This window comes from Bos grunniens, chromosome 1 (assembly GCF_055505025.1).
Source record: "Bos grunniens cultivar Pamir isolate PY7600 chromosome 1, Bosgru_T2T1.0, whole genome shotgun sequence".
Taxonomy (NCBI): Eukaryota; Metazoa; Chordata; class Mammalia; order Artiodactyla; family Bovidae; genus Bos; species Bos grunniens.
Genome location: NC_141165.1, coordinates 92,654,028 through 92,680,890, shown reverse-complemented (window position 1 = coordinate 92,680,890; position 26,863 = coordinate 92,654,028). Strand labels below are relative to the sequence as shown.

Genomic DNA, 26,863 nt, shown 5'->3' with positions numbered 1-26,863 from the left:
TACAACATGAACTAAAAAATGTTAGGAAAGTGTTTTCTTTAAAGCAAAATTCATATAATATAGAATTAATCATTTTAAAGTATATAATTTTGTGGCCAACCAGTCCATCCTAGGGCTTCCCTGGTGGCTCAGACGGTAAAGCATTTGTCTGCAATGCAGGAGACCCGGGTTCGATCCCTGGGTTGGGAAGATCCCCTGGAGAAGGAAATGGCAGCCCACTCCAGTATTCTTGCCTGGAAAATCCCATGGACGGTGGAGCCTGGTAGGCTACTGTCCACGGGGTCGCAAAGAGTCAGACACGACTGAACAAAGGGAAGATCAAAAGGAAGGAAGAGTCCATCCTAAAGGAGATCAGTTCTGGATGTTCATTGGAAGGACTGATGTTGAAACTGAAACTCCAATACTTTGGCCACCTGATGCGAAGAGCTGACTCACTGGAAAAGACCCTGATGCTGGGAAAGATTGAGGGCAGGAGGAAAAGGGGAGGACAGAGGATGAGATGGTTGGATGGCATCACCGACTCAATGGACATGGGTCTGGGTGGACTCCGGGAGTTGGTGATGGACAGGGAGTCCTGGCGTGCTGCGGTTCATGGGGTTGCAAAGAGTCGGACACGACTGAGTGACTGAACTGAACTGAGTTTTGTGGCATTCAGTACATTCACAATGTTGTACAACCATCACCTCTACCTAGTTTCAAAAAAATTTTCATCACCCTACAGGAAAACCTTTAAGCAATTAGTCACCATTCATCTCTCCTGCCAGCACCTAACAAGGGAAATATTATTTTAATGCAGAACTTTAAATATGTTCTGGTACAAAGTCTCTGGAAATATTGACTTATTCAACTTGGTGCCTAAATATCTAAATTTTGTACTAAATCTGATACTCAGATTCTGGTAAAAAGAAGCAACATGCTGATGTCAAGATATACAGAAAATGAATGGCAGGAAAAGCTCGAAATTGAGAGAAGACTATTCATTATCTTTTCCCCTTCAAAGAGAAGACTTAGGTCATCTCATCAAATAATAACCTTCCCTGAGTTGGAAAACCACTGCCTTAATGATCAGGTTTGAAGAAATGCTGTTTTCTCATAATCACCTATAGTAGCTATTTCAGTTCTCACTGAGATACAGAAAGAAGCTATGTAGTTTTACTTAAATCAGTCCAATTTCAATGCAATCTCACACCTACAAGAACAGGAGAATCCCTGATAATTGTCGAGGCTGATGACTTTACAGTTCTAGGAACAGAAATTAATGTAAGATGTGGTAATTATTCTTCAGTAATCTAAAAGACAGTCAGACTTACCATCCCAATTAAGACTAAAATTTCCTAAAATAGCTTCTTTAAAATCCACTCATCCATATACCCACCCACACCCTCATCCAACTAACAATACTGAGCATGTTAGGTCCCGGATAGACAGATAAAAAGATAGCTGTCTCTGTCTATTCAACAGAAATAGAAAAATGGAACGACAATTATACAAATAAGCTGGCAAGAAAGGTACTGAATCAATTCAAGACAGGTGCACTTTTAAATTAAGAGATCTCTATGACCAGGTACCCAACATCTAAAAGAAAATCCAGGGACTTCCCTGGTGGTCCAGTTGCTAAGACTTCATGCTCCCAATGCAGGAGGCACAGGTTTATCCCTGGTCATCAGGGAATTAGATCCCACATGCCACAACTAAGACTTCACATGCCGCAAGTAAAGATTCCACGTGTCGCAAAGAAGACCGAAAATCCTGTGTGCCACAACTAAGACACAGCACAGCCAAGTAACAAACAGAAACATTTTTTAAAATAAGAAACCATATTATCTTCATTTAAATATTTTTAAAAAGCATACACAGCCTTTTAATTATAGTCCTGTTTTTGACTTTGGGGCACAGATGCTGTGAGGCTATTTTCTTCCTTTTGTAAAAGTATTTATTTACTTTTAATTGGAGGATAGTCGCGTTACAATATTGTGTTGCTTTCTGCCATATATCAATATGAATCAGCCAGAGGCATATGTATGTCCCTCCACTCAAGCAAAACATTTGAAAAAAAGTAAATGCAAAAAAGGAAAAGATGACTGGATATTTTAAGAGCTACAGTTGAGATCATCTTTAAAATAAATTGAATATAAGTGGTTTGTGGTCACATACTGCCCACTTTCTCCCATTCACTCACTTATTTACCAAATCACCTATTCTTGTGTATATGCACATCCAATTGAGGGCCATGGTGGTTTTGTATCTAATTCTGGGTAAGGGTGTATACATGTGTGTATGTGTACACACATACATGTGCAAGGCTTCAGAAAAACAATCTTCTTTTTCTCTAGATAATATAGGAAACAAGGAAGCCCATAATATTACAGTGGGGCTAGCCATGGAGAAGAGGTGGGAAGAATGAGACTGTGTTATCCCAGAGACATGGATCAAAACAAAATGGAAACAGGTTCCAGAAGGTTTTAGAAAACTTAATGTATGATAAGGATTTCTTCAACCAATTAAAGATGTCATAAAACTACTCATTAAAAAAAATCACATAGTTTATCAGTACACATTATGAATGCTTTGATGGTGAATTAATCATTATATGGTCCACCATCAAAACACAATGCACAATTTGAGCAAGAACAAAATGAATTTAGAGATAGCTATCAATAAGCCAACCAAGATAAGTATCAACTGACCAAAAAGATAACCAAACTCATTTAACTAAAATTTGCTGCACAGTTTATATTAAAAACTGTAGAAGAAAAATTCCCATGAAAAGACCACCATTAAGTTAAGCAATCTTTTTAAATGTTAAAAACAACAAAACCTAAATCTAGTTGCTGGCAAAACCTCAAGTTTTCCTTAAAGTTTCTCTTCATCTAAATGTAAGATTCCCAAATTTATTGATAAGGGCACGTTTTTTATTTTTAAATTTTTTGGGGTGAGGGGTAGGAGTAGGTGTAGGAAGAGGTATATATATATGTTCAAACTGTGTTGAATGAAAACTGAGGATAAATTTGAGAACAGTAATCAATGTAGAAACCAGAAGGAAGAAATCAACCCTTTAGTAACTAAACCTAATCTTATGGTAATAATAAAATACCAGGCATAAGGTAGAAGGGCACCTTCTTTCTTTGTTAACTTTGAAAGGGCTCAACCTGCAAACCCCCAGAAAGAGTCACTAAGATAGGCACATTTTCTTTTTCTTCTACAAAGAATTTGAGGTCTTCATGTGTGTATGAGGTCTCTTAAGTATAAATGAAAATGGCCAGTGGTTGTCTATATAGTCAAAACTGTTATTTTTCTTCCTATTCACAAAAAGCTTTAAATGATTTAACAATGGCATGCACATTTTATTTGTGTACTTTTCTGAGGGGTAATTCAAATGTAGGATGGTACACTTTGATCTTACACATACTGAATTCTACTGTTGCTTATCTGAATATATACTGTTTAGATGAACAAGTAACTCCATCACAACTACTTCTCTCCTAACAATTTCAAAGTGCCCAGGAAATCTCTTAGGTTTCTGTCGTTGACGACATACTCCACACTCACTCAGAAAAGTAAACACTAAACTAAACAGAAGATCAGACAAATAGTCAACAAACTGCAAAGCCTGCTCCTGCTGCTTGATAATACTGGCAATGTTTCATGAGCGGACTACATGATAGCTGTATAATCCCATGACTACTTTGCCTTGGAACTGCCCAAGAGGGAGGGTCACAATTTATACTAGTCATCCAAAAATGTGTGAATATATTTTGTACTAAATTTATAGTAATGATACACTTAGAAGTTATCTAGCAAAATGTTAGTATTTTTAAAGTCCTGGTGATTGAAAAGAATAAGCTTTAGTAACCTGAAAATGTTATACTCAGAACTCCATTCTTTTTTTTTTTTTCTATTTAATTAGAGGATAATTGCTTTACAAGGCTGTGTTGGTTTCTGCTGTACAACAATGTAAAGAAGCCATGTATATATAGATCCCGTCCCTCCTGAGCCTCCTCCTTCACATCCCACCCCTCTAGGTTGTCCCAGAGCATCGAGTTGAGCTCCCTGTGTTACACAGCAGCTTCCCACTAGCTCTTTCACACATGGTCATGTATATATGTCAATGCTTCTCTCTAGAGAATGGACCCGTGGGCACAGTGGGGGAAGGAGAAGGTGGGACAAATTGAAAGAGTAGCAGAACTCCATTCTTGATGAAATGTAATAAATGTAGCATTACTGTAAGTTGTTTTATCCAACTAAAAATAACCTTTTTGAGCATTTAATAATAACAGGTACTGCTAATATGTTGAAATCTATAGGAGTCATTTTTTTTTGTATCCATTTATACCATGATTTTACATATCACATGCTTCCAAGCTCTGTGTTTTTAGCTTTATTTCTCATTTTTTCCTTTGTCTTTCTGGAGTCAATTCATTTTTATAATCAGAATTCTGGAATGTACTTAAATATCCTTTAATCCAACTACCTCATTTTTGTTAAATCAGGAAACTCAGAAATACTGCATGGCCAAGGTCTGCACCTAGTTAGAGAGAGACTATGAAGGAGACTTTAGGTCTGACTTACTCTATACGCAATACTGCATCTTTTTATTATTGCATCTTTATTGCCTTGGCTATAAACCACATACCACTAATATTCTGGTCTTCCTGGAAGTGTATCTGTCCAAACTACACACAGAACTTTAAGTCAAGATATTAGTCTTTCACCGTCTGTTTCTATACCATTCCACATTGTCTCTAGTAGTACAGTTAAGGCAGCAGAACCACTCAAACCTCTGGGAAAGAGAAAACAATTCTTACAAATAGTTTGATAATTTAGATCCTAAAATTCTGAGTACAGTCAACATTATGCATCAGTAATACTCTGGCTACCTGAACTAAAACTAACTTGCCCACCTTTAGCAGCACTCATGAATTTCCTAAGCATTCCCTGCAGTGTATTTCCTTGGTTTAGTTTTCAATAACCTAGAAGAGTATAGCTTACCTAGAAATTTTACTCTTCTAAATTGACTCTTACTCTAAATTTTACTCTTCTCTTCTTTAGCTGCTGCTAAGTCACTTCAGTCGTGTCCGACTCTGTGTGACCACATAGACGGCAGCCCACCAGGCTCCCCTGTCCCTGGGATTCTCCAGGCAAGAACACTGGAGTGGGTTGCCATTTCCATCTCCAATGCATGAAAGTGAAAAGTGAAAGTGAAGTTGATCAGTCCTGTCGGACTCTTAGCGACCCCATGGACTGCAGCCTTACCAGGCTCCTCCGTCCGTGGGATTTTCCAGGCAAGAGTACTGGAGTGGGGTGCCACTGCCTTCTCCACTTCTTTAGCTATAAAGTATCAAAGAATAATTCTGACACCAATTCCTCTGATAAGTATAAACAGCTCAATCTCTTCTGTAACAGAATATCCACTTATTTCTGAAGTCCATTTATAAAGATCTTTTATAGATATTTTTCATCCAAAAGAACACAACAGAGAAACAGGGATAGTCACATTAAAAGTCTATAGTTTATTTACTTTTAAAAAGGGACTTCCCTGGTGGTGCAGTGAATAAGAATCCATCTGCCAATGTGCCAGTGCAGGCAACACAGGTTCAATTCCTGGTCCGGGAAGATCCTACATGTCGTGTAGCAACTAAGCCTTTGTGCTACAATTACTGAGCCTATGAGATTCAACTACTGAGCCCACGCCCCACAACAAAAGAAGTCACCACAAGAGAAGCCTGCACACTGCAGTGAAGAGTAGCCCCTGCTTGCCGTAACTAGAGAAAAGCCTGTGTGCAGCGATGATGATCCAGCACAACCAAAAAATTAAAAATAAATATTTTTTTAAAAATGAAAAAAATTTTTTAAAAAGGAGGGGCATTGTAAGTTAGAGCGGTGCATGAGTTTCTGTTTAGGATTTGATTTATTTGTTGTTGTTTAGTCTAAGTTAAGTTTAGTCTAAGTCTAAGTGGTCAACGCATCTGTGACCCAATGGACTATAGTCGGCCAGGCTCCTCTGTCCATGGGATTTTCCAGGCAAGAATTACTGGAGTGGATTGCCATTTCCTTCTCCAGGGGATCTTCCTGTCCCAGGAATCGAACCCATGTCTCCTGCATTGGCATGTGGATTCTCTACCACTGGACCACCAAGGTAGTCCCATTTGATTCATATCCTACATATTAATATAAATCAAGAGCCCCTATCTTATGTAGACTTATTCTTGCTTTTATAAATTATAATGAATCTAACCCCCAAAAGCCCCTAACTCAAGGTAAGAATATCAGAAGACATTTTACAATCTCAAGGTGGTTGAAATACTATATCCACTTTAGATGTGGCTGAGGATAAGGTCGGAGAAGGCAATGGCACCCCACTCCAGTACTCTTGCCTGGAAAATCCCATGGACGGAGGAGCCTGGTAGGCTGCAGTCCACGGGGTCTCGAAGGGTCGGACACAACTGAGTGACTTCACTTTCACTTTTCACTTTCCTTCATTGGAGAAGGAAATGGCAACCTACTCCAGTGTTCTTGCCTGGAGAATCCCAGGGACGGCAGAACCTGGTGGGCTGCTGTCTATGGGGTCTCACAGAGTCGGACACGACTGAAGTGACTTAGCAGCAAAGGATAAGGTAAGCTAGAAGAAAATACCCAGGATATAGAAAAGCTGATAAGCAGGTGGGCTGATGGTATTTCTGAGTATCTCTATTTCATAACAGAAAAACTGATTTAAAAATCATTGCCTTAAAGATATGGAGCCTCCAAATCATTATCAATAACGAGTTACAATAGATTTTATAAGCAAGTAATCTACTGCTTTCAAATGAAGAAGTGCATCACTCTGGTAAGCTGGCCTCTGTAACACTTGCTTATGTTGCCACCTCTAACATTCCTCAGTCCCCTGCTTTCATCACTTCCCTTAACACAATCCTACACTCATCTAAGAAATCTTTCTTTGATCCTTTCCCCATTTCCTTCTGTTTTCTGTCACTCTTCCTTTACTGTCCTTTTTTTACTTGTTCTGGAACCCGTCTGCTATCTCATCATTGCTTTCCTCATGTCTGGACACTCCTATTCCTGTATTCAAAGACATCTGCAGCCTGCCTGAGTTTCATGTTGCTTTCTAGATATTCAAAATATCCTGTTTTAACTTGCATTTAAGCAGCTGCCCCTTCTTATGTCCTAACCAATAAGCCACTATTCCTCCTGCATCCCCACAAATCTACCATCCCCTCAGACAATCCAGCTAATTGGTAGAGTGGTAGATTCTTCAAACTAAGTCACACTAATGTAGTTGATAATCTTTACTTATATCTGCCCAACACCCATCCTATGACATGACCTTGGGGGGGAGCAGGGAGACAATGCTCTACTGGGTAAAAATCTCATAAAAATTGGATAGAAAATTTGAATTGAGGATGTCTGTGGTGGGATTAGTTGGAAACTCATCTTTAAACACACAATATCACCTATCTCCCTATATATTTCAGCCTTGGAATAGTAAAGAATTGGTAAAGAAAATTGATTTCTGTTGGGATTTCCTGATTCTATTTGCTTCCTAAGGTCTGACTCAGTCATGTCCAGCCTTTGAGATCCAATGACTGAGGGAAAGTAAGAGAATGGTTACTTTACGGTATGCTGAAGGTCTGTGCTGGCCTCAAGTCCTAGAAGTAGATAACACTGTCAGTCAGGAGATCCTAGTACACTGAAGCCCTAGTTCTAGAAAAAAGAGAGGTGTAATAGTTTACGAGTTATAGATCCAGAAGGTCAGAAAGATCTCCAAGTTTTTTTGTCCAGTATCTGTTCACCTCTCTTCTCCCTCTAGTTGATTATAGAAACACTTGTTTGATTATATGAAAGTAATATTAATTACTGCTTATGGCTATTTACTTATGGCACAGTAACAAACATCAAATTGTAGTTAGCTATAAGCTTGACTATATTTTGGGGCTTCCCTTGTAGCTCAGTTGGTGAAGAATCTGCCTGTAATGCAGACCTGGGTTCGATTCCTGGGTCACGAAGATCCCCTGGAGAAGGAAACGGCAACCCACTCCAGTATTCTTGCCTGGAGAATTCCATGGACAGAGGAGCCTGGCAGGCTACAGTCCACGAACTCACAAGAGTCGGACATGACTTAGTGACCAAACCACTACCAACTTACTATATTTTACTCAAGTGTTTGATCTTTGTAGTTCTGTTCATATGGTAGGTTTGCTTTACTAATTAAAACAACAGTTCCAACAAGAAAAAGGAAAATTAGAAATGCCCATTAAGTACTGGCTGAATGAGTTAATAAATACTGTGTATATTTAAAGTGGGTATCAACTGCTCAAACATTGAGCAACTAGTATATGTAGATCAGGGACTACCTTTAGTTCATCTGGGGAAAGTAGTACAGACTTCACTGAAAATTTGCTGAGGATAAAGAAGGGTTTTATTCTACCTACAGCAGGATACTCACTGATGACACCCACCATCCCTCTATTCTCTCTAGCTATACAACTAACTGGAAAGTTAGTTCTCTTTCTTTAACCGCTTATTCTGATCATCTATTAATTGTTATTAATTAGTATGTGCTTTAAAGTTACAAGTATTTGTGAGTATGTAGATAAATGGGAACCCTTGTAACATTGATAGTAGGAATGTAAAATGTGCAAGTCATTATGCAAAATGGTTTGGCAGTTTCTCAAGAAATTAAATACAGAATTACCATATGATTCAGTCAGTCAGTCAGTTCAGTCGCTCAGTCGTGTCCAACTCTTTGCGACCCCATGAATCACAGCATGCCAGGCCTCCCTGTCCATCACCAATTCCCGGAGTTCACTCAGACTCACGTCCATCGAGTCAGTGATGCAATATCCCCCAACTGGAAACGCGTATTCAAATGAATTCATACTTGTACACAACAGTCATAGCAGAACTATTCACAATAGTTGGAAGGCAGTGACAAACCAAATGTCAATCAACAGATGAATGGATAACCAAAATGTGGCATATTCCTATGCTATGGACTGAATGTCTGTGTCCCCCTAAACTTCATATGCTGAAGCCCTAAATCCCCAATGTGACGGTATTTGGAGGTGGAACCTTTGGGAGGAAATGAGGTCATGAATAGGATTAGTAAGAAGAGACACAAAAGAGGTGATCTCTTTCCACCATATAAGCAAGAAAAGTAGCTGTCTGCAAACCAGGAAGCAGCCCTCATCAAACACTGAATTTGTCAGCATCTTGACCTTGATGTTCCCAGCCTCCAGAACTGTGAGAAATAAATGTCTGTTGTTTAGTCACCCAGTTCATGGGTGTTAAGTTGCCTGAACTGATTAAGACATAATATAATGAAAATTATATTTGTTGTTGCTTAGTCACTAAGCTGTGTCTGACTCTTTTGCAACCACATGGATTGTAGCCCGCTAGGTTCCTGTCCATGGGATTTCTCCCGGCAAGAATACTGGAGTGGGTTGCCATCTCCTTCTCAAGAGGATCGTCCCGACCCAGGGATCAAACCTATGTCTCCTGCATTGGCAAGTGGGTTCTTTACCACTGAGCCACCCGGGAAGCCCATAATGAAATATTATTCCACCATAAAAAGGAATGAAATACTGATACATGCTACAACATGGATGAGCCCTGAAAACATGCTAACTGAAAGAAGCCAGACACAAAAGGTCACATATTATGTGGTTCCATTATATGAAATATCTGGAAGAGGTAAATCCATAGAGACAGAAAGCAGACTGGTGGCTGCCAAAGGTCAAAAAAGGAGACAGTGGAGAGTGAATGCTTAGTGGGTACGGAGTTTTCTTCAGGAGCAATGAAAATGTTGTCAAAACTGAGAGAGCGGATAGCTGTATAACACTGTGAATGTATTAAACACTACTGGATTGTTTACTGTAAAATGGTTTATCTTATGCTACATGAATTTTATCTCAGTTTTAAAAAAAGCTTAGAAATTCATAAAATAACTTAGTTGTTTTAAACTTTATTTTCTTTAGTAATAATGGAAAATTATTAGCGAGTGACTCAGAGAAGGCAATGGCACCCCACTCCAGTACTCTTGCCTGGAAAACCCCATGGACGGAGGAGCCTGGTGGGCTGCAGTCCATGGGGTTGCTAAGAGTCGGACGCGACTGAGCGACTTCACTTTCACTTTTCCCTTTCATGCCTTGGAGAAGGAAATGGCAGCCCACTCCGGTGTTCTTGCCTGGAGAATCCCAGAGATTGGGGAGCCTGGTGGGCTGCCGTCTATGGGGTTGCACAGAGTCGGACACGACTGAAGTGACTTAGCAGCATTAGCGAGTGACTAAAGAATCAAATGTAATTACTTCAGAAATGATGTATGTGAACAGCAAAACAATCTTGATTTTTAAAATCTGATCAAATACAAGGTTTAAGCAGTATCTCAGTTTCAATGAACACAAACAGGTGCACACACACATCGAAGAGTATGGATTAAAATATGTCTCAATTTAAGGAGAATTATTCTCCAAAATATATCCATCATAAATATCACAAGATGCATCATGTGTTTGCATTTGAGTTTCTACCAAGTTGTTTACTTAACAAGGGGCTGTCTTGATTTGTATATTTTGAGAAATAAAGTACTTGCTGGAGGAAATCCTTAGCGTGGAAAAAAAAAAGATCAAGATTCCTTTTAAACTTTGGGAAACTTTAGTTATCTGACAGAAACAGTAAAAAATGAGGCAAAAAAATATCTAGCACTGACTTAGCAGTTTCTCATGCCAAGGTCCACAGTTTTACTGGATGTCACCGTACTCAAATAAAACGAAGTGAGCGCAAACCCAGTGCTCTATGACAACCTAGGAGGTGGGAGGGAAGCTGAAGAGGAAGGGGACATATGAATGCCTAGGGCTGATTCATGCTGATGTATGGCAGAAACCAACACAATATTGTAAAGCAAATATCCTCCAATTAAAAATAAATAAAATTAAAAAAAAATCTTATAGATACTACTTTATAAAGCAATCCACTAATTATATTATGCATAACATGATACATTTATGTAAATAGATAATGTAGAATTTCCAATGGTGGTCTCAGATAGATTTAAAAAGAGCGTCATATCAAAAACTTTAGGTAATACAACCTTAAAAACTACATAGATGGTTCAAAAAGTAGCTCTACTGATTACAAAGACACAGATGTGAAAGATGCATATAGAGTTTAAAAAAAATCATTCTATAAAATTTGAGATGTAACAAACAATTCCTAAAGTACTGTGTGTGTGCTCAGTCTGCTCTTTGTGACCAACCCCATGGACTATATCCCACAAGACTCCTCTGTCCATGGATTCTCCAGGCAAGAATACTGGAGTGGGTTGCCATTTCCTTCTCCAGGGGATCTTCGCGACCCAGGGATCTCTTGCCTCTCCTTCCCTGACAGGTGGATTCCTTACCACTGAGCCATTTGGGAAGCCCAAACTAATATTAACTTTGTATAATTTAAATCTATCTGAGTTAACAGAAAGAACCCTTTTGGGATCTTCTAAATGGGAAAACAGAAGATCACTTTATATTCAAGGGTTATCAGCATTAGCATTAGAAAAGAGCTACACCATAAAATCATAAAGTGATTACTTTGAAAGCTAAAAGTAATTCTTTCAGGACTGTGATTTTAATTTTCTCTATACTTCCTCTGCATTTTTAACATTTTCTTCCATCTAAATGTATTATTCTTGATTAAAACAAAAGCAGTTAAGAATTAAAAATAGAATTTATTTTCTCAAGATGTCTAAAATTTTTATGACACGGAATTAATGAATTTCTGTTGTGGAAGAGGACAACAGTCTCCCAGTCAAACCTTCTGCCAAACTGGAATAATCTTACCTACAATATTTGACATCACCCAGCTTTTCCCTGATATACAGATCAGTATTTTGAAAACATCTTGTTCCACTATTACCAGTTGAAAATGTCTTTACTGATTCCTAAATATTTAGTCTCTCTTTATGCCAGGGGCTGAGGCCTTTATTTGAGGTATTTTTCTCAGGAGTCCCTTAAGTCTTCACTTTTGAGGCTCTATATTTAATTCTGCCCCTTTGTATACTCTACCTGGTGTCCATTAACACCTTAGAGAGGCATAGCCAGGACTTAAAACAACATTCCAAATTATTTCTGATCAGCCCAAGTCAAAATTAATAGTTGCAGGAAACCTGAAGATTTTCTTTGATGAATGAGATTACATAAGCATTGCTAGTAGCTACATAATATTGACAGTTTAAGATTACAGTCAACTGAATCATCCAAGTCTATTCTACTAGCAGCTCACATCTTCCACATCTAAAGTTTAAAAAATGCATTTTCCCAGTTTTAGAAAAACTTAAAAGGGGGAAAATTTTTTGTTTTATAATAAAATAAATTATATCTATTTCCTGATCACAGAAAGCTCTCTATCCCCCTTCTATATTTTTAACTTGACTGATTGAAACAAGCAATCTATTTACTCCTTGTTTTATCCATAGGGAATTGTACATGTTTAATGTTCAGTTAAGGAAGAAAACCACATCATCAGAGACAGTATCGCTGATGAATGAATGAAAAATGACCATCCCTGGGCTTTTTAGAAACCACCAATACACAAACTCAGTTTTCTAATCAGTGTTTTCTTAGCAGTAGCAATGATGCCAAGGCTCACAAAGGAAGAAAATTTCTCTTCTACATCCCTTATATAAGTGCTAAGATGGGCTTTATAAGACTCCAGTTTTCTTGTCTGTATGGCATCTAAAATTACACAAATATAGCCACCAATTTATTTCCGGGTTAAGAAAACTTGATATAAATCCTTGGGAAGCAAGAAATTTTAACATTCTAGACACAAATCTGAAGATTAAATTGTATGTCAATCTTATTATTAAACCTTACTCGGGGAAATCTCTGTAACTTCTCCAGTACAAGATTTATCAGAACCTGCTAAAAATTAGAGAAGCTATGCCTATTTGAAAAATTTAATTCTGCTTTTATTTTGTTCAAAACCATATAAGTGTGGTAGTCTAGTATGTGGTTATATAGGATGCTCCCTTCCTGTATAAGTACTTAATATGCTTACTTTTACCCTACAAAGATTTAATAGAAAATTAAAGCTACACATGTGTAACTTTCCTAGAAAATAGTAAAAGGATTAAGTGTTAGGAATTACCTTGAGTGGTGAAGTTGAAGAGTGCAGGTGTGTCTCGCCCATTTGGTAGTTTGACATTTGGGTCCCGTAATTCATCAAAAAATGAATGTGCACAAGCTTCCAGTGGTGTCAGTCGGGCAGTTGGTGTATACTCCAGCAGACGGCTACAAAGTGCAATCGCCTCGGGTGGAGTTCGGGGTCGGAAGACCTACAGAATTAAAAAAAAAAAAAGAGAGAGAGAGAGAGAGAGAAAGTACAGTTAATGTTTCAAGTAAGAATCTTTGCAAATTATCATCTGAGTACTGAGTTAATTCCCACCATGTACAAAAACATGGTTGCATTTGTGAAAGAAACCTTTTAGAATGAAAGGAGTTAACTGCATACAATTTACCACATTGGGGTGAACTGCTGATTAAAGACTATATGAAAAAGGCTCAGAGAAAAAACTAGGGAAAATGAAAAAAAAAATCTATACAAGCTTATCATAAAGCAGTACAACCAAACATGCACACAAAATATGACAGGCACAAAAGAAAGTCTCGGTTCTGGGAGCAGTCACAACTAGAAGAATGTGAAGTTAATGTAAAGTTCTGACTGCTGTGGTAATAGTTATAAGGTTTGCCTCTTTGGTGTGACTTTTCTTTTTAGCAGAACAATTGTTGATAATCAACAGCACAGCACTGTACATTTCTGGCAATTAATATCTTTTAAAAAGGAAAAGCTGTTTATTCTTCAATGATTTAGTATTAACTTTTCAATAAACAGAGCCTATTATTATTTGAGGAAATTCTTGAATATCCAGAACTTCTGAAAATGTCCAAAATTGTTTTCTCAGGTAGGTGTTATCGTAACACGGCCAGTTTACCCCTCATTTGAATAAATATTCTAGGGTTTTAATCAGGAATAGAGAAACTTATTTTTCATTAAGAACATCAACTCACAGAAAAAGTAAACTGAAAGCTATATAATGAGGCAAAATGCAAATAAACAAACTTATTTAAAGGAACAGAAAGCTTTCTACTCATCTGTGTCTTAAAACTCCGAATAAATACACAGAACTATGAAAAATATACTTTGTTCTAAATTATGGATAGTTAAAGAATAAAAGCAGAAGGGGAAAAACAGAAATAAACATAAACATCTGGACAGAAAGCTTTTGAAATTAAAGAAAAATGAAACACATATCCCTTGACAGAAGAACACAGACACAAATAGAAGGGTTAGTAGCCGCAATGGTGGAAGTTGACAGACACAAAAAGGAAAACAGATGCATAAAAATGGAGGGAAAGAGACCTACAAGTGAGGAAAGGACATGCAGACTGTGACAAGGCACAGAGGCGTCTGAGAGGCTTAAGTTTCCTAATGATAAAGGCTCATGTAACATTTGGCTATCCACCTAGGCTGAAAGCAGGAGAACTGGTTACTACTACAGAGCTCATTAGATTATGAGACTATTTATAAGAGTACTTTCTACACTGAAAATCCTTTTTTTGTTTTGAAACAAAGTTTATTATTAATAAAGATATTTTCCTTGGGAATTGAGAAATTTTGGCTTGAGTAAGATATTAGAAATTTATTTCTGAACATTAATTATCTTAGTTAATTTATTTGGTTGTGTTAGAAAACCCTCTCCACAGTTACAAGCTGCTTTATCTTTATTCTTTTGAATAATCTGACTTGCCTCAGTCAAGGAGCTAATGTACTGTATTATTTGAAATGTTTAGATCTTTCACTGTACGTGGTCATTTCCCCCTTCTCTTGCTTCCCAGCCAGAACCATAATCAAACTCAAAATGTAGAAGAAAATAATCAGTGGAAACATTTAGAAAAATTTTTATGAAAATACTAAGCACTACTGACCTTCTCCTGAGGGAAGTTTGTATTTATTTGACAGCATATGGATTTACTTTGTTAGCTAGTTTAATAAAAATGCCTCTGACCAATATGGGAGCACAGAAGTAGAATTAAAAGTACCACCACCAAAAGTAGAAATAAGTATCTTTTAACATTCAAATGTAGGGTAGGTGGACAGTGAGTATATTTTAAATGAAAAAATTCTGTGTTACATCTATTAATAAACCAGTATTGTAAGCTTACTTCTGATTACTAAAAAGAAAATCATCCACGTCTTTTTTGATTTCTTACTGACTAAAAGTCACCATCCATGTTGGTACTAAGACACATAATAGCTTATTCTGCCAGGCAACCCTAACTCACAGAATCAAAGAGTTAGAAAAATAAGGAAAAGAATTCATTTTAAGAACCTACATTAAACTCAAGACTTAACCTGCCTTTTAAGAAAAGTACCCATTATTATTTCTAATCCTTGAGAGATTCCTGATGAGAAAAGCCTTGGTTCTGTAATATACAGATAAAGGTTAAGAAAATTATGTGGGGTCAAATCCCAGCATACCCAAAGTCCAGATTTCTGACCATAAGACACGGTGTGGTAGCATGCAGCTTTCAAAAATTATAGGCCAAACTAGAAAAAGGTTTTCTGAATTATCTTTGTGTCTAAAGAAAAGGAAACCAATAACTACTGTCACTTGGCTTTTAATAATGAAGTTTCTGCTGCTTTTCATTCCATACTAAATTGTTTAACACTCAACATCTTGGGTTCTGTGGGGTTTTTGTCAATATTTATTCTTGTAAAAATACTTTTCAAACCCCACTCCTAAACTTCAGCTTAGTTATCAATAAATCATTCAAGAAACTGAGAGTCTAAATATATACCACAAGCAAAACCTATACCGCACAGCTACCTACTTTGTTTTTATTATTACATTTCAAGAATGAATAACTTAGCTTTTCAAAAAAGTTTTCCCCCCGAGTTTTATAGACCTGCCCTGAAATTTTGGGAAAAAAAAAATTAAGTACATACCCGCACTCCTGAGGTGAAATGTCCTGTTCCTGACGAATCCTAAAGATGAGAATGCAGTGAAATAATCCAAACAGGGGAAGTCAATCCAAAAGAGAATAGTCCAGCAAGGAAAAATATATCCAATGTTATAAGAAATCCATGGTGTGGAGGGGGGGACATAGAAAATGTTTATACAGTTATAAACTTTAAACATCAGTCTGCACAGTAGCAAGTCCAAGTTTTAAAAATTATTTCACCACAGTGTATGCAAAAAAATTTGATTGCGCAATGGTGAGGCACAGTAAAGAAATTAAATTTTAATTATGTTCCGATGCCAGTGCATTTATTAAAAAAATACAAAACCAAAAAAAGTTAAAATCAAAATGAAATCTAGAAGTAAAATTCCCAAAGTAAAGTGTTTGGTCTTCTACGACCTGGATTCATTGTCCATTGACATGGCTGGGAGGGGGCATATCAGCCTGCTTGTCAAGATGTGAGAGTTCCCAATATGCTAATTTTTCTCTATTAATGAATTCCAGTAACACAGTATAAACATTTTTGCTAAATTATTAGTGATGAGAGGAAAGTGATAAATTTATTTAATTTATAGGTTTCAAGCCAGATATTTTCAATTTGTGTGAGCTAAGAAGGATCAGGCCACCGCGGATTATTCTCATTTTGGATTGACTTCCCTGATAAAAGATATTTACTGACATTCTCATTATCTTAGGACTCTTCAAGAAATTGACATATCACCTCAGAAGTGCGGGTATAAACTTACTTTTTCTATTGTGGGCTTTGCCCCCTCATACCCTCTCCTTTTTGGAAAAACTCACTGAAAAAATTCTGTACCTCTGAACACTACAAATTCAACACAGTTCCATCTGCAAATATGCCCAATTCACCCACCAAAAGCTAAACAAAAATATATACAATGAACAATACAACTAAGGGACAGTCACAGTTATAGGTGACATGCATAGTAAGTAATGTAAACCAACACCTAGGCACAACGGAGCCAAATATGCAAAAGGGAGGTAGCAGGGTCTATTATGTCTAGGTATTGAGAACAAAAAATGGCAGAACTCACCAGTAGCTGTGAATTCCCTTGGCTATTCTAAGAGAATTTAACATTCTTTTAGGATAGTTTCCAGTGGGGGAATTAAATATTTTGCAAAAAATAAATAATCCGCGGATTACTTTTAGTCTGCAGACTAAAATTTAGTTCACGGATTAAAATCCGGCCCGTCAGGATAAAAATCTCTCATGAACTTAAAACACAACCAGGTGGACAAAAATAGAAAACCAGACTAAAAAAAATGAGAGCACAAAGTAAGACTCAACTGGGCCAACTAACAATTAGTGCGCAGACTAAATATGGCCAGCCAAGAATGTTAGCAAGGCCATGAAGAGCCAGCCCAAAACACTCCCTGTAAAAACTAAAACCAGAAGTAAATAAAGAAAACAAAACAGAACAAAGCAAAAAATAAAGAAATAAACAAAAGGAAGAAAGAAAACAAAAGCGAAAAGAAAAACTGAAAAGAACCAAAACACTGACATGAACTTTTAAGTGATTCAACTACTACCTCACCTGTGCAGCAACTCATTTTCTTAAATTGAAACAAACTCTTATCACAAATACTAGTCTAGAGAAGAAACTAGGAGGAAAAAAAAATTTTTTCCCCAAAAATAAAGTCTCTGTGGTACTGAACAAATGCAAATGAGTTCTTAATGGAAGAATTATTCAAAATAAATTTGCATTTGGATAACTCAGAAAGGACACAGGCCATTTTCTCCTTCACATGTCCTATAATAAATAGACTTTTGCCATCAAACATCAAATTTCAACCTGGAGCTAACTGTTATGACTGAATCTTAAGCCCCTTAAAATTACCATTTATATACCACATCAAGGCTTATGGTTGATTCTCATAGCATCAGCTCTCAACAATTCCACTATATTAAACAGCCAACCAGAGCAATGTAAAAATGCCTATGGGGCAATGATAATTAATCTAAGTAGAATGGAGAACAAGTACTGTGCCTTGTTCAGTAGCTCAAATAGCTAGTCCTCTTCAAGTTTTCATTGTGATAAATGTACAGTACAGACACTGTTCGCTGGTCATACACAAAATACACAAGCATTAAATGTTAAAAACTGATAAACCATGAACACTTCTGAAGAGCAACCCCAGTACATAAAATTATTTGCAATTTGTAAGGCTATATGCAGGACTAAAAGTGAGACAATATTATGGATTTGCTGACTAGTTAATTAACTAAAAAAAGAATTTAAGTCTACTGAAGTGCTCATGTACAGCACATAATTCATAAGAAACACATCTTTTCCTTAGCCACAATTCAATAAATTTTAGCTTCACTAATTAAAATACACATAAGGAATATAATGTTGGTATCAGCATTAAACTATGCCACAAATTCCTCCCTCTAATCTCATTTGCTCATAAAATACTACAGAAGTGTGATTTACCAAATGTCTACTTATCCAATTTAATCTTTCATTGTTCATAAAATGGTTACTATAGTCAAGTTGATCTTCCTAAGAATATAGAAATATTTCCTTTTCATCCATACCTCCTTTTCTTAAGGGATAGTCCCCTAAGCTACAACAATTCCTAACTTTAGCAGCACCTAAGCAAACCCAAGGGCTTCCCAGGTGTAAAGAATCCACCTGTTAATACAGGAGACACAAGAGACATGGGTTTGATCCCTGGGTTGGGAAGATCCCATAGAGCAGCAAATGGTAACCCACTCCAGTATCCTTGCCTGGAAAATTCCATGGACAGAGGAGCCTGGTGGGCTCCAGTCCATGGGGTTACAGAGAGTCCGACATGACTAAGCTACTGAGCACACATGCACACAAGCAAATCTAAACTGTCTTTAAACAGTACCCACCCTCATCTACTAGCCCTTCTATCGCCTTTAAAGGAGGCTCCTTTTCCTGTCCACCATCCACACTGAAGAGCCTCTCTATGATACCTATAGTACATGAAACACCTTGGAACACCAACAGCACATAATCAGGTATAAGGTTATTATTTAATACTTGCTTCAACTGACTCAGATATATATCACCCTTAAGTGTTTCAAAGATGGAGACTTAATATTTTAGCTTTTTTTTTTTTCTTTTGTATCCTTTATGGTGTCTAGCATAGCACTGATACACAGGAGGTAAGTGTTTTAAAGAACAAATGATAAGTCACAAATTTTTGCCTTCTTTTTTAATTCACCCTCACCCTATCCTCTGCTCCCCACAAGTGATCCATTCTTTCTTTTTTACCTTATTCTTCTCATGTATGGATTCACCACCTTAGTAGTTGAATTTTAATGTGCAATAGTTTCCAAAGAAATAGGGTAAAGCCAGTATAAACAGAAAAGTGAGGAGGTCTATTCACATAGCGAATAGATGTTAGAGAAGAAGTGATTATTCTAGCACTAATGAAGATGGAGGTAGAAAATTCAATAAGGAACATAGTGTATTTATGTGACAAATGATAATGTACTAGTTGAGGTCAGTAGGCAGATGGGTTGAAGAGTAATATTGAAATTGATTACCTGAACAGCAGACAAAACAGACAAATGACAAACTTAGGAACCAACAGAAATCCCCAACATAGTTTCATGCTTTCTGGAATACATGAGCAAAATAAGGCAGAAAGGCCAGAAAGGGTAGAGTGGATCAGCAAAACAACAACAACAAAATGTTTGACAGGGATTTTTGCTTTGTGCTAAGACCCTTTGAACGTATTTTTGGTAATGGGTGAAACTAGTTAAAACAGGTAAGTTTACCAAATGAAAATTCATCTTGTAGTCAAAGACTTAGGAAAAAACATTATGAAGAAAGTCATTTAAAAAAATTATAGTGCATCTTTTGGTTTAGCTTTAAGCATAGCAAATAATACATGTAATAACTAAATTAGCTAGTCTGATTCCTTTGATGGCTGAAATGACCTCAATTTTTTGCTTACTCTGTTAGCTAGTTAGAAACACTAGTATTCACTCATTTCACAGCATGTGGACTGTATTCTAAGAAATCAAGTATGTAAGGATTGATTTTTGTGGATAATGCTTTCTGGGATACTTAAATCAATGATCTAAGGTCCCCACATATCCTACAGACAATTAACTATTAATCATGTATACCCAAGTCTCAGCAACAAACATTTTGAGGTAACATATTCATTTTATCATCAACAAAAGAGAAATGAGAAGCTGCTATGGTACATATATGGTATGACTTGGAAAGTACTACAGGAGTTATATGGTGGGAATAATCACATAAGAGCTTGGATAATTAGATGTTTCGTGGGAGAAGGAGATCTGAAGTCTTGACGAAGGTCAAGACTTAGTAAGCAGAGAGAAAGAACACTCTAAGTGTTCACTAGTAAGAGGTAGAAATGAATGTGGCTTTTCCGGGGAACAATCAGGAGAACAGTTTGATCAGATCAAGAAATTCAGCATGACTGCATGATCCCTTCAAAGTGAGCAGGACAACACTCTCATATGTAGCTAAGTTATTAAACAGTACTCAGTCAATCAAAAGAAACCAAGGCCCTTGGGATTCTAATCTATTTCCTCTACTAACTAGATATATCATTTATGAATTTCATTACTCTGAAAGAATATACAGACATCTGTGTTACCTAACTCAGAGGTCCCCAACCTCCAAGATGTAATGGCCTGATGATCTGAGGTGGAGCTGATGTAATAATAGAAATAAATTGCACAGTAAATGTAATGCGTCTGAATCATCCTGAAACCATCCCACCCCTGGTCCATGGTCTTCTCCAAAACTGGTCCCAGGTGCTGAAACGGCTGGGTACTGCTGATTTAACTGACCTCACAGGATTATTTAATACTGGAATAATACAGGGGAATATCTGCTTTAACTTTAACAAAATGTTAGCACAATCAGATACTCAAAATAGGGAATAAACATATACAACCATTACAATGTTAACTTTATTAGAAATCCTTAATCTATCCTGGTGGCTCAGAGGTTAAAGCGTGTGCCTCCAATGCAGGAGACCTGGGTTCAATCCCTGGGTTGGGAAGGAAATGGCAACCCACTCCAGTATTCTTGCCTGGAGAATCCCATGGACGGAGAAGCCTGGTAGGCTACAGCCCATGGGGTCGCAAAGAGTTGGACACGGTGAGTGACTTCACTTTCACTTTTCAATCTATCCTAACCAAACACTGAACTTTTAAATTCATTGCCTAATTACACGCATTTAAGGGTGAGGGAGCTGGAGAACTTGGGAAAGATTAGGTTTAACTGACTAAATGCCTCAGGAAAGGTTAAGAGCAGGACAAAGAACTAAATCTCTCATTTTTCTGGAAAAAGAAGCAGAAGAGTGACTGGATAATCATCCGAACTGGGACAGTGAAGAGTGTGAAGAACATGCCATTAATAATCATACTGGGCAAACATAAATTGGGACATATAAGCACTCTTCTCATTATATGTATGGTATATAAAATTTTCCCTATAGGCAATGAGGAATCAGACAATTTCAAACAGGAGAGACAATATCACATGTGCTTTAAGGAAGATGACTTTGACAGCAGTGAGGATGTGAAAGATATGAAGGAGGGAAATCAGGAGGTAGGAGGTTGTTTCAGCAATTCTATGATATGATGTTGGGCTAAAGTCAGGGCAGTGGAGATAGAGAAGACAAATCCTCTATATGCATATTTGTTTTCAAAAGAACCTGAAGAAAAGACACAACAGCTAACTGCTTTTCTACAAAAGCAAAAAACAACATGAGGCACAAAGAATGGGAGCAATGCTTATACTAGATCCTTACTTCATACCTAAATAGACTGTCATTTACCCAAAACTCCATGTACCAAATGCAGAATTTCAGCTTCTTCTCTTCTTCCAACCAATCTCCACCTGTATTTAATTCTCAATTTGCTTTTGCTATCATTTCCTTTTGCGTCCCATCTGGCTTTTATTCTTTTAACTGTATAGCATACACCAAAAAGCAAGTATTTATCTTCCCCACCATCACTCTCAATACTGGTCCCCTTTTCAAAACATTAGTATATATATATTTCCTTTCCAACTTAAGCCACAAATGCTTATTCAATGAATTAGGTTGTTCTGGCTATTAGGTAATAGTCAAGGGCATCTTACTGGATTTCTGAATTCTCCAGAATTCAGGATTCTCCCTGCAATATATCACACTAGGATTATTTCATTGTTTTGTTCTTCTGTTTGCTATCTTTCTTATACATCTGAATACCCTCACTCAATGCTTCCAAGGAAGACATTTTCTCCCTTCAACTTTCTGTCTGCCTATTTTTTTTGAGAACAGGAGCTCCCAGTTCTGGGGATATAGCTGTACTACACTATAACATGGTAGAGAAAAAAAGGGTTTCAGCAAATGGGACTAAAATAGGTTTTAACAGAAGACTTCGATAAAGGCAAAGCAGATTTTGTTTCCAGACTCCTGTTTACCCGCCTTCCAAAGGCAAAAAGCTTTTTCCTTTAGAGAATAACATTATGTACGTTAAAAAAAAAAACAAAAAACTCCACTGGCTGCCTAGCATAAAAGAGTATTTCTCAAGCTGACATTCACTATCACAAAGGAGGGGAGACTTTCCTCTAGAAATTTAAAATTTTGTATTCTTATTTTGACAATAATCAATTCTTAATAAATCAATGTAAATATATTCTGGATCATCTGGAAGACAGAGTACTGCCATGGAATTTCTGTGTCTGAATTTGGTTTTGTGTTTACAACCACAGTAACAGCAACCAATGGTGTGCACTAATGAGAAATTAATGTAAGTGTCCTACTATATAATAAATGCATTTGTACCAAGTGAGAACCAAATTATGGCACATATATGAGTGAAGAATTCACAAGAGTTTGAAGACACAAAATAGGTGGGAGAATTGAATTATTATTCTATATATGGTATAAGAATGGAAGCCTAAATAAAACAAAAGGGCTTTGTGTATATTATTACACTGGAAAAGCATCAGTGTAAGATATAGAAAACATCTGGAATTCACAAGGGTAAATGATGTAAAGCATGCAAATTCACCATTAGTCTTCTACTGCTTGCATGGTAATTATAATGAATCATTCCTCACATTCCATCCTGGCTAACACTTGAAGAGATATAATCAAGGGGAAAAAGTACAGAATATGACACACACTAGTACTGGTGGCAGTCTTGATTTAAAAAAAAAACGAGGACAAGGACTACTAAATAAGATCTCATGACCTCATTTCAGCATTGTATTGCTTAGAAACTCTACACAGGATGAATATTTAGAACAGATTCGACCAAAAAGAATTTTACTTTTCTACCTTAAAATAACATGCTTATTAAAAAAAAAATATGGAAATGCAGAAGAAAATAAAATCACCTATACTCTTTTAATTCAAACTACCATTAGCATTTCTGAATACTTCCCTGTATTAATTCAATACACAGAATTCTCTTTGCTTCTTGTTCTTCTTTAACATGGCTGAAATCATAGTATACTACAAATCACTTATTACACTGTAACTTGGAATAACTTTGTGGATTCAAACTGCAGCTCGGATTCTAAATCCAAATAGGGCACCTACGATTCTCTTGAGTTTAGAACCAGTGAAAGAACCTAAATATCTTCTGACTCAGATTCAAAATAAACTTTAAATACCAAGACCAAAGGATGACTTATCTCAGAATATTTAGTGTTTACTGTAAACTTAAAAAGAGGGTAGGGGAGAGAGCAATGTCTTGGTCAGTGAAAGCTACAATTTATAATTCTGGCAGTAAAATTATTACTGAGGTCTTTGTTTCTAATTATTTGGAAACAAGAGGATTTTCTGAAGTGAAGAGACGTGAAGATATTTGATAACTTGAAGTAAAGAAACCTGAATAATACAACTTAGCAAGAGACCTACTTTGAATCTGGAAATGTAAATTATTTCACCTAAATTACTTTACCTCTTATTATAAAAGATATATAACCAATTAAATGAACTTGTCAGTGTTCAAAACAAACTGTTCTATGTATATTTTTAAATATAAAAGATCTCTGATTGAAATATGTATTAAAAAGTTGAATATTTCCAACCCACAAAATATATAATGAAATATAAGAATAAACTGGGAAGAGGGATATATAGATGGCACAGAACTAGAAGGTTAAAAAACTTGGTATTAAACACACACACACATACACAGAGAAGAAGCTTAATCCTGACTTTGTCAGTCACATATGGAAACATGGATAAGTCATTTGGCATGTTTAGCTACAGTTTCAGAATCCATAAAACAAGAGAGTCACTCTAGCTATAAACCTTATTGATATTTTTTTTTCCCCTCTGCATACAATCTCACAAATCAGACATGAAAATAACTTTTTAATAAAATCTCTCTACAATCATTTCAATTAACTATCAAAACAAAAAATAAAGTCTTCTCATAAGTTAGTACTTATGCTCTTAGAATTGGCTCCAACTAAAAGTTGAAGTTAGGCTTTTCCAATGGCTAGTGACATCCTGTGGGTATATCAACTGCTTTCAATGTATACTATTCATGAGACCAAATCTTCATTTTACTCTTGCTCCCAAAACACCAACAGGAAAGAAAACAAGAGAAGAACACAAAATATAATCTATTACTAGTAGTTTAAAAAGAATAAAAATATATGTGATACTGAATGCTATACGATATTGAATGCATGTAAGTACCCAACTATATAAAGAAATTACTTCTGAATTTTAAAGAGTAAAAATTTATATAAGATCCTGCACTTAATGAAATTCTTTATTTGAATACTATGCATGTGTACTGTCCTCATCCTACAAATAAAAACCCAGATTGGAAACTTTCTACAGGAAATCAATGGGAATGCAGCTATATACAATCAATGAAATACTAATGTATAATTATCCAATTATTTTTACATGCAGAAGTCCTGTTGTACTTTGTATTCCGACAGCCACCTAGTCTCAAAATAGTTTAGTTCAAGAACAATGAGAAATCCAACTTCTAATTAACTACTGGTTAATGTATTTTTTAAAAAACTCGTTTTGACTCACCTTAGTCCAAGGATGTGCCTTAATTTGAGGGAATTTGAATTCCGTGTAGTTTGGGTTCATTTCTCGAATTTGCTCCCTTGTTGGTGTCCCCAGGACCTAGATAAAGAAAGAAAGTTATTGCCCTAATTTTCTATTATACTTATAAATATAGTCTTTATGTTTTAATGTACTGGTTTCACTGGAAAATGGAATTCCAAAGTTATAAAATATGTAACTCATTAAATAGAGCAGACTTTATAAAAGACTTCAATTTCTGACTAGAGAACCCAAGCTATAGGTAGTATACAGACTTTTATGGTAATAGTCATTAAGTCTGTATAAGAAAGGTCACTCAAAAATATTCAACTAAAAATCAGGCATCTTCGTTCTGTCTAGAAAAACAATCTGTTGTGATGACATATGAAGTGAGAGAATCTTTTATTCATTTATTCACCAGTAAAGTAAGTCAAAGGTTTTATTATCAAAAAACTAATTAGGAGAACCTTAGTCAAACATGGTCATCAATAATTCCATTCAATCACTGAATATTAAGTGAATATCCCTGTGCACTAGGAACTATATGAAGAATACTAAGAACAAGAGAGATTCTAAACTATGAGCAACTTACATATTTGTGTGGAAAAAAGTATTAACTATAATACAAGATGAAAATATACTGAGCACTTCATTACCTCCAGAGCTGTATTAGGCACCAAACGAAGGCAAGTATATGGACTTGACTGCATCAGACAGGTGATGGGAAGAGACATTAAGTACTAAAATGAGTACTCTGAAGAAAAACAAGACTTATTACGTATCTTTGTAACTCTAGTGCCCAATATAAAACAAGTTTGTTGAAATAAAACGTTAATCCATTTAATTCAAGGACAGTTGCACAGAGGAGCAGAATGTGAAGTACTTGATCAGTGGTGAACAAACAGGGCAAACTAAGCATTTCAGGTGCTTGTTGTTATTGTTTCTAATTCTCTAGACTTCATTAAAACTTTCAGAACTCAGGCAAATTTTTTAAAGTTTTATTCTTCAAAAGACACTCATATGAAAACAAAACGTAAGCTAGACTGAGTAGGTACTGTATAATTTAATTCATATAGAATTCTAGAACATCTTCTGCCTATAGTGACATAAAGAAGATTCACGGTTGTGAGGAGCTATAATACAACTTCCTTTCCTTCCTGTAGTAGAATTCCAGCTTTATGGAGAAGCAAAGAGTGTTGAGAAGGAAAATATCTGGTCTTTGTAACTGTAGCTATCAGATATTTGTAAGTTAGGAGCTATCTATATTTAAAATATGAAAAGTAAAAGTTTTCATTTTAAATAATAAAGCAAGCCATTATTTTCTAAATTGGACTCTTGATGAAGGGTGTATGTGTGTACATGTATGGGAAAAAGGGGAAAGAGTGAAAAAGAAGGGAGAGTGAACTTATTGATAATTCTGCCTTCCAAATGCAACTCCACTGGATTTTTTTAAATGCTAAATAAAAACAACAGCAATGTTAAAAAATGAGTATTTAAAATGCATACTTTCAGTGATGCTACAATCCACTAATTTCATTTTAAGACATATACTGTAGAGAAACTCTTTATAATATATATTAGTCTCTAATAGGGGCTTCCCTGCTGGCTCAAGCAGTAAAGAATCTGCCTGCAAGGGAGGAGACACAGGAAACACAGGTTTGATGCCTAGGTCGGGAAGATTCCCTGGAGGAGGGCATGGCAACCCACTCTACTATTCTTCCCAGGAAAACACCATGGATAGAGGAGCCCTGTGGCTAAGGTCCACGGGGTCACAAAGCATAGGACACAACCGAAGCGACTCA

The 26,863-nt window shown here is 36.4% G+C and overlaps 1 protein-coding gene across 6 annotated transcripts in view; it reads right to left on the bottom strand.

The window, feature by feature from the left end:
* Window positions 1-26,863, bottom strand: part of GSK3B (glycogen synthase kinase 3 beta) — a 214,947-nt gene that overhangs the window by 17,722 nt on the left and 170,362 nt on the right. For 3 of the 6 annotated variants that reach the window (XM_086404344.1, XM_086404335.1, XM_086404341.1), the window contains exons 8-10: window positions 25,047-25,142; window positions 15,994-16,032; window positions 13,135-13,321 (exon numbers count right to left, since the gene is read on the bottom strand). In XM_086404344.1, coding sequence (XP_086260470.1) covers window positions 13,135-13,321; window positions 15,994-16,032; window positions 25,047-25,142 — 322 coding nt within the window. The remainder of the gene's footprint in view (window positions 1-13,134; window positions 13,322-15,993; window positions 16,033-25,046; window positions 25,143-26,863) is intronic. The other 3 variants (XM_086404351.1, XM_086404339.1, XM_086404348.1) reach the window with 1 other exon arrangement.